The following is a 9313-nucleotide window of genomic DNA, read 5'->3' as shown; positions in this document are numbered from 1 at the left end:
CAACTAGATGATCTTACCATAAGCTTCTAAAGTTCTCTAAGCATCAATCTATTCGAATGTCTAGGGACTAGACTCATTCGAGAAATAAATGGACAAAGATATTAGGTTGTTAACCATTGGTAAGGCTGAGCGTTTAAACTCAATGCTTTATGATCTCAACTACATTGTATTTTGAATTCACAAGCACCAATTGGTTTGCCATTCGATTTTGATATTCGAAAACAACCATAAAAGTCGATATAAGAAACGTACATTTTAAATTGCTCATTTTCTCTCATTTCCGTGAATCGTTCTTGGATTCACTACCAATCGAGGAAATTTACTGTTACCTTTCTAAAAGGATTTATTGCAGTGCAAGATATTTAATTATAAACAATAATTAAAACATATATTGAAGCATGCAAAGTCTAAACATTTATCATGAGTAATAACTTGAAAAGCAATCATGCAATTTAAACAAGTTATTAGCATTTTATTCGAATTTATTGTTCCGGCAGGTGTGAATAAAATGATTCCAAGACCCTAAAATCATTGAAGAATTAAGCACAGTTTGTCGACTCAATCCTAAAACATTTTAGGTAAGCAAAAACCTTTTGCTAATAGTCTAGAAACTATTCTTGGTTGATAGGTACGTCTAAGAGCTTATTAGGTAAACCTATCGATTTTGCCACGACATAAAAGGACTCCTTACTTATATCGTTGAGTTTCACCAAAACTAACATGTACTCACAATTATTTGTGTACCTTGCCCCTTTAGGACCAATAAGTAACACCTCGCTGAGCGAAAACTATTACTAGATTGATGTAAAGGATATCCAAGCAAGTGTATATTTTGGCATGGCACCTTTTAACTCAATTTTTAAGTTTGGAACTTAAGGCTCTTACTATGTTGGTTAGATTTTAAGTGAACTAAAATCCTTAATCATGCAACATAATCAAGCTTTGATCTCATGCATTTTAAGACATATTTAAAAGCAATAAATAACTTAAAACATGCATAAGATAAATGTGATCTAGTATGGCCCGACTTCATCTTGAAGCTTTAACTTCAAAGTCCGTCTTGAAAATCTCCGTGGGAGGCACCATTTTCTTCAAATAGGATAAGCTATAATTAAAACTTATTACAACTATTTGATGGTACGCAGACCATATTTGAATTGAAAAACAACTTTGGTACTTTAGACCAATTACATTCAAATTAATGGTACGCAGACCATATTTTCTATCCTATTTGGGCCATACTAGTCACTTCATAACCTGCAAAACAGTACATATACAATATATACCATTCACCCATTCATTATCATGAATGGCCCACATAGCTGGTTAGTAAAACACATTATGCATCACATAAACATTTGCAGCAATTAATCAAGGGGACCAATAATCTACAAATTATTCAGTCCTTATTAATACTAATCAAGTTGTTTTAACCTTAAGAATTTGTAGACCTAATCAAGAGTTTATGACTAAAAAGGGCTCCCACTTAAACCAATAAATTCATATGCTTTACTAATTTTAAACATAAAAATGTATTTCTAGTCTAACCGGAAACATACAAATTTAATTAAAATTTAAAGCTCATATAAATTTATAATTGAATCCATAAATTTAATTTAATTTCAGTCGTATTTAAATTAATTCATGATTTTAATTTTAGTAAAATAATTAGAATAAATAAAATTTAATATAATTACAATATTCAAAATTAAAATCCAAGAAAATAATTTAAATTATTAATTTTAAAATTAATTAAAATTACGTAAACTGAAAATTTCAAATTAAAATTTCAAAACGATCTAATCGCAACGCAACAACCCCACGCAACGCACGCCCATGGGCCACACGCACGCCCATGGGCCACACGCACACAGCCATCGCTGGCCATGTGCGCGCAGCCCATGCGCTGCGTCGCATCGCTGCTGCTCCCCATCGCAAGGCATCAATCGAACACGCGAGCCAGTGCTCGATGCGCGCGCCAGCGCTCGACGCAACAAGCATGCTGCCGCAGCCCATCGCTGGGTGCAGCGCTCGTCGCACGTCGCAACAAGCACGCTGCACGCCATCGCTGGGCGCAGCGCTCGTCGCACGTCGCAACAAGCACGCTGCACGCCATCGTTGGGCGCAGCTCTCGTCGCACGCACACTAGCGCTCGCTGCGCGCGAGGCTCCGCATGCTTGCGCGAGGTAGTGCGCGCTGTGGCGCAACACGCTTGCTGCCCTCACGCGACTGCTCGTGCCTTGCTCTCGCCCTTGCCCATGCGCCCATTGCTCACAGCCCACGACACAAGGCAGGGCTGCTGCCTTGTGCTCGTGCACCATGCCCTTGCTCGCTGCATTCGTACCGCATGGGCGACGAGCTCCCTTGCTCGTCGTCGCATGCCCGCACTATACAACATTTCTTAAGGGTAACACGTAGCGTCCATTGCTTTGTGCGTGCAAGTTATATGAGCGAATCGCATAAAAAATTAAAAATTTATATTCAAAATTAATGACAAATTAATAAATAATATTAATTTCATAATTTTAGGGCGAAAAATCGAAAATTTATTATTTAATTGATTTCCGATTAACATGGATTCTAGTCCAGGTCATAAAAAATTTTAAAATTTAACATAAATTTACAATTTTTATGGTGGTTTTTAATCATAGGTATCTAATTAAATTATAACTAATTATGAAAATCAAATTAATTCTAAATTATTCCAATTTTCAACAAATTAATCATAATTACACATTAGATTGCATAATTAACAAGGCTAGGCATTCAAACTTGTTAAACATATACAGTAGGTCAATCAAAAATTCAAGATTTATCAACAAGAATCGCAAATGTTTAATTTAACATCTTAAATTTACGAAATTTTGCATTCGAAAAACTAAAACCTCCGAAAAGTCATAGTTAGGCTTCGAATTTGAGAATTCTGGGTTCGGCCGAAAAAGACTATTTTTGTCAAAATTTTAGAATGCCTTTTACATGCGGAATTGACACAAAAATCACTCGATTTGGATGAGTAACGAAGAAACTGCCGAAAAACTGCGTACGTATAATTAAATAAACGCAATTTGCAATTAATTAACAATTACGAAAATTAATCACCCCTTTTTAATTCTTGCAAATTTGTAATATTTAACCATGTTTATGCAATTTAGACTTTTTTAAATTGCATGTTAAATACCATGAATGTTGGTCTGCTTTGGTTGATTTGGATGTTCAATTCCATGACTAATTTGATGATGTTGTTCTTTGATCTTGTTAAGTTGATCTAGTTCAGTTGCATGTTGCATGTTCTTTAAATTGCATGTTGAATCCTGTGGTTGTTCTTGTTAGGTTATGATACATATGACAATTCATAAATCATGCGGAAAAACCATAAAGCCAGGAAAGCATATTATTTACACATAATCATTTAGCATAGAATAGATGCATACATGTTGCAGCGTGCCTTCCCTAGTTGCGCCTGAACCGAACAAGAACAAGTCTTTAGGACTCCAAATGTCGTCCCTCCGTAGATAGTCCACAGTACATCCGGATCCGCCTCAAGTTAGACCAACTAGAATCGCCCTTAAGGTTACTAGGAATTTCGGCAATGTGTTTGCAAGTGTATGGCTGATTTTTCTTTCAAAAATTTACCCTTTGAATACTTCAATCGTGCCTGCAAATAATGACCCTAGGCCCTTATTTATAGAGGTATGGAAAAGGAACTGGAATCCTATTAGGATACTAATTAGTTAAACTAGAATCCTAGTAGGACTCTAACTAATTAATTTTATCCTTTTAGGATTAGGAATTTAATCATCAAACAAATCCTACACAATTTAGGTTTCGTATGTGAACACAAACTCTACACGAGCATGACCCACGAGCGTGCAGGCCATGCCCGCGCACAGCCCACACGGCCGCTCGGCCCACGCGAGCCGCAAGCCCACGCGAGCAGCAGCACAGCTCGCAGCCCATTGCTGCGCGCGCTGCCATGGCCTGCTGGGCCTGGCCTTGCACTGGGCCTGACGTGGCCTTGGCTGTTCGTGTGGCGCGCTTGGCTTGCTGGGCGATGGCCTGGCTTCGTGCTGGGCCCTCGTCCGGCAGGCCTCGTCCGATGCTTATTCGTACGATACGCTTCCGATTAAATTCCCGGTTCCGGAATTCATTTCCGATACGAACAATATTTAATATTTCCGATTCCGGAATTAATTTCCGTTTCGAACAAATATTTAATATTTCCGTTTCCGGAATTATTTTCCGATTCCGATAATATTTCCGTTTCAGGCAATATTTCCGTTTCCGGCAATATTTCCGATTCCGGCAATATTTCCATTTCCGATAATATTTTCCGATACGTACCATGTTTCCGTTTCCGGCAACATCTACGACTTGGATAATATTTATATTTCCGATACGATCCATATTTCCGTTTCCGGCAATATCATCGTTTCCGGAGTATTCATTTCTTGCTTGTGACGATCTCAGCTCCCACTGAAACCAAGATCCGTCGATTCCGAATATCCATAGATAGAGTATTTAATGCCATTAAATACTTGATCCGTTTACGTACTATTTGTGTGACCCTACGGGTTCAGTCAAGAGTAAGCTGTGGATTAATATCATTAATTCCACTTGAACTGAAGCGGCCTCTAGCTAGGCATTCAGCTCACTTGATCTCACTGAATTATTAACTTGTTAATTAATACTGAACCGCATTTATTAGACTTAACATAGAATGCATACTTGGACCAAGGGCATTATTTCCTTCAGTTCTTTGGTGATGTTGTTCTGTTCAGACATGTATGATGGTATTCGTATGATGATCTTGTGACTTGATCTTTTTATGATGATCTTGTTCAGTTTAAATAATAAATCCCATGAATGTTTGTGATGATCTGAAATATATTAAACATAATTTATGTCCCCTCTTGATTGCAAGGAACCCAATCAGTCTGATTCATTCGACCTACACTATGTGGGTGAGTGTTAGAACACAACTGCTGGTCCAGAGGTTTCTGATGGGCAATGTTTGGTTTCGTCCCCAAACGTGAAGGAAGATGAAATAAAAAAAAAAGCCACCTAAGGGTGTTGATGATGCTTAGAGATAAGTGTGTCTTCTATAAACCCTCTTTTAATTATATTTGGATTGCTGGTTAGCTGTGGAGACATAAGGGGGAGTAGCCAACAACTGTGATCTGTTGTTGGCAAGGGATGTTGTTGTTTTGTTGATGATGTTATAGGGTTTGGAGTGTATTCATGTCCTCTATTATTGCCTTGTTGCTTGAAACATGTTGCCTTGTAGATTGATGAATGTTGCCTTGTGTGCTTGCTGATTTTAAAAATGTTGCCTGTTAAAAATTGTTGTGATATTGGTATAAAACCTTATGTACCCACTGATCTGTTTGTTGGTTAACAACTGTGATCTGTTTGTTGATTGTCAACTGTGATATGTTTGCTGGTTGATTAGTGTTGCCTTGAGAGGGGTGAAAGCATATGGGATGGGTTTATGAATAAAATTTTAACATGTGATTGGAAAAAAACAGTTTCATTAAAGTCCCCTCTTATTGTTTGCCTTTCCTGAATGTTTGGTCTGTGATGTTAGGGTTTGAATGAGGTATGTGATGAGTCTTTCAGTGCTGAGAAACTATCCATGTTTCATAAACCACAGTGCGCCATTAGCATCCAGCCTTAGGTTGTTTGAGGCTTTTGTGTGCTAATGGTTTGTGAACATGGTGTGCTTCAATGAAGCTTGGGGACATCTGAGACCAAAATGAGCATGGTTTGTTTTGGCTTTTTGATCTTTTGCCAGTTTAAATGTCCTTGGAAACAATTCAATTGATTCCGTCACATATAAACTGGCATTAGACCGGAAAGGCAATTCATGTCTTGTTTACTTAGAGGTTAGTTGTCCCCTTAAGTACCTTTGTTATGTTACATCGATGATGAGTCTTTCATATGCTGAGAAACAATTCAAGTTACCTACACTCACTCGTGCTGCCATTAGTATCAGTGATGATGCTTCTCAGGCGCTAAGTGTGTGTAGGTTGAATTTGTTTCAATGATGCTTGGGGACATCTGAGATGAATTTTGATGTCATGCATGTTTCACTTTTGTTAGTTAGGTGGTCCTTCAAAGGGGATTGACTTATTGTTAAATATCCAATGCGATAGTTCACAATTTGTCAATTCCCTTTGGAAGGACCACCATGACACTTAAACAACATGTTTGATTGTGGTGTTAATGACAATCAATGATGTTAAAGGTTGATATCCTGAGATTTATGTTTCAATACTTGTCCTTTAACTCCTTTTGTCTAATGGAGTGATTGTCATTTCACATGATCAGTAGTGAATATCAATCATTCCGTTAGGCAAAAGGATGTTAAAGTTGAGAAAATATTGATACAATAGATCAATGATGCTATTCAACAACTCTGAGATTGAAACCCTAATGTTTGATAATGTCCCATGTGTGAGTTTGATCATTGTGATATGTGATGTAATTGTTGATTATCTTAGATTTTGGTTTCTAACATATTCCCTCGTCCCCTTTTACAAAAGGGGATAAATTTCATTTCACAAACGAAGAAGTGATCATGTAATCCCTTTTGTGAAAGGGTGATGAGGTTGTTAAAATTTAGAAACATACTCCTTGTCCATATATGCTGTAAATCAACCTAACTGAGATTGTTGTGCCTTGTCCATTGCTGCCTTGTTATTTGTTTTGAGTCATCTATGATGAGTCTTCATTTGCTGACACTCAAACCCTATATTCCATTAACACTCATGCGCCATTAGCATGAATAATGCTTCTCAGGAGCTAAGTGTTGGTGGATGGGGTTTGTGTGAGGGATGCTTGGGGACATTCTGAGATGGTTGTGTGTACTTGCTTCTATGTACTTGATGCCTTGTTCTTGATGCTTTGTTCAATGATGAATTGGTTTAAGCATATCGAAATTTACTTTTGTTGACGCATCGGTATCTAGGTGGGAAGATTTTCCATCTGAAAATGATGTGATATGCATTCTTTCCACTTAGATGCCGACGTGTTTAGAGAAGTGATTTTGCATATGACTTTCTAAGTATGTTGTAAGTAACTACCTTGCCTTTGCTGCCTTGCTCATGCCTTGTTTTTTTTGAGTTGTTCAATGATGAAATGGTTTAGTAACTCGAATATTACATCTTTTGACGCATCGGTTTCAAAGTGGGAAGATTTTCCATCTGAAAATGATGTGATATGCATTCTTTCCATTTTGAAGCCGATGTGTTCGAAGTTGTGATTTTGCATGTCTTGAGTTTCCTAAACTTTTAGTATCCTCTGTCAAATGGAGTGACTTTCCTTTCCCATTTCTGTTTGTGTTAGTCATTCACTCCATTTGGGTGGAGGATATTAAAGTATAGGATTCAATGATGATGAACAAATACAAACTGAGAACAACATGTCCCCATGCTTTGCCTTGGCTTGAAAATGAATTCATGTGTTGCCTTGAAAACATAAAGATGTCCCCTTCATGGTTTAAGGAATGGCTGACTGATTCAATTGATGTTTTGTGTTTCAATTACAACTAGAAATAATAAACATGATTGTGATTATGATGAACAAAAACTAAACTATGATTGTGATTACCTAGTTATTGTTGCCTTGTGCATTGCTGCCTAGTTATTGTTGCCTTGTTCATGTTGTCTTGTTCATGTTGCCTTGTGCATTGCTGCCATGTTATTGCTTCCATGTACATGTTCCCTTATGATTTTGACTTATCCTGAAATCATATGTGATTATGCCATGTACATGAATAAGTACAAATATGTGAGTATGATGAACAAAAACTAAAGATTAACAACAATAAATTGATTCATTCATTCTTCCAGTTGATATGTTGCTTCCAAAATGTTTTAAATACATGTGATGCTTTCATTCAAGCTTACAAAAGTGACATTCTGTTTGTTCTTGTAACTTTTAAAACATGTTCCCAAAACACAAAAAGTAATCTCTCGTTCTTGCTCTATACTTCACTGATTTGCTCTCCATTCATCAACAAGTTGTTTGCATTCATTCACGGCCCACCTTGGGGCCTTAACTTGTTCTGGCAGATTCCCCTCATCTTCTAAAATCTTTTTCTTGTTGTGTGGGAGTTGGTAGTTGTTGTCCCCCTTGTGTTTCAAAATTTCATTTCCAACATATTGAAGTGACATCCACACATTAGATAAAGTCTTTGCATGCAGTTCATTATATGCCTCAGTCACATCACCACTTAAATCTTCAACTGTTTTAGGCATCTTTTTGTGCATTAGTGATTGAATTGACCTAAAGAACTCCAAGTCAAATATGTTACAATCTGGACTGTTTGCTGGCTGCTGAGTCAATATCAATGTAAAGCCATCTTGCTTGTAATGTTGCTGCCATTCTTGATCATTTTGCAAAATGTGTGCCTTTGCATTGTCTTGAATGATGTATATCACCTTTTCCCCCTCATGTGGTGGCCATTTCTCTTTAATTGCTGGGATTAGGTAGTTGATTAGCATGGCCCTAGTTGCAATCTGATTCACTGACTTGATTGGTTTAGTCTCAATTGTCCCCTGCACTCTGTTTTTGGATGTTCTCCTTGCTGCCACTGCATCCGTGAATGAAAATATACCAAGTTTCTCATCCCACTCACACTGCCAATCTTGTCCCCACCTTGGCCTTGCTACTGCTGCCATGAACATGAACTTTGGAATCTTAGTTCTTGATTTTCCCTTCCTGTGTGGAAATGGTTCATTGTTTGCTAAATAAACTCTTTGACTTTTTTGTGTAAGATAGAACCATTTCTCATCGATGTGAATGAAATCATACATGCTATGTGGGATCATTTGGTATTGAGTAGTCCATTAAGAGACCAAGTACCCACTTCATCCTTGCCATCTTGCATTCTTCTGAAATGCCTGGATTCAAGGGACTTGAATGTGGTTTTATCTGTTTTCTTTTCACCATTCTCCAAACTATCGTGGGACTCAAATTGAGCATCCTTGCAAGATCAATAATGGTTGTTCTATCCCCCATGCCTATGGAGGCTATAGACTTATATGTTACTTGAATTCTCTTCCTCCCACAGTTGTGATATTTGCTATCATAGAAATACGAATCCATGGCTGCCTTATGTGCCAATGCTCTCTGCCATATTAGTCTAATTGTCTTCCTTGTGTAACCAAACTTTATAACAGCCTGCCTATTTGTCCCATGAATGAGTTCATCTGAATGCTTTTCTTTTCTTAAGAGAAGGAACAACAAGATTTCCAACCTTAATTCGTTGTTAATCCTTGGGGTTCTAGGCTTATGATGATTTTGCTCTTTT

The 9313-nt window shown here is 37.6% G+C and overlaps 1 protein-coding gene across 1 annotated transcript; it reads right to left on the bottom strand.

Moving 5' to 3' along the window:
• Nucleotides 1-7991: 7991 nt before the first annotated feature.
• On the bottom strand, nt 7992-8816 carry LOC110786479 (uncharacterized). Its single transcript, XM_021991036.2, has one exon. The coding sequence runs from the start codon at nt 8814-8816 to the stop codon at nt 7992-7994; it is 825 nt and encodes a 274-aa protein (XP_021846728.2).
• Nucleotides 8817-9313: the final 497 nt, after the last annotated feature.

Source organism: Spinacia oleracea, chromosome 4 (assembly GCF_020520425.1).
Source record: "Spinacia oleracea cultivar Varoflay chromosome 4, BTI_SOV_V1, whole genome shotgun sequence".
Classification (NCBI taxonomy): Eukaryota; Viridiplantae; Streptophyta; class Magnoliopsida; order Caryophyllales; family Amaranthaceae; genus Spinacia; species Spinacia oleracea.
Note: the sequence above shows the minus strand (reverse complement) of the source record. Positions and strands in the feature narration are given on the sequence as shown.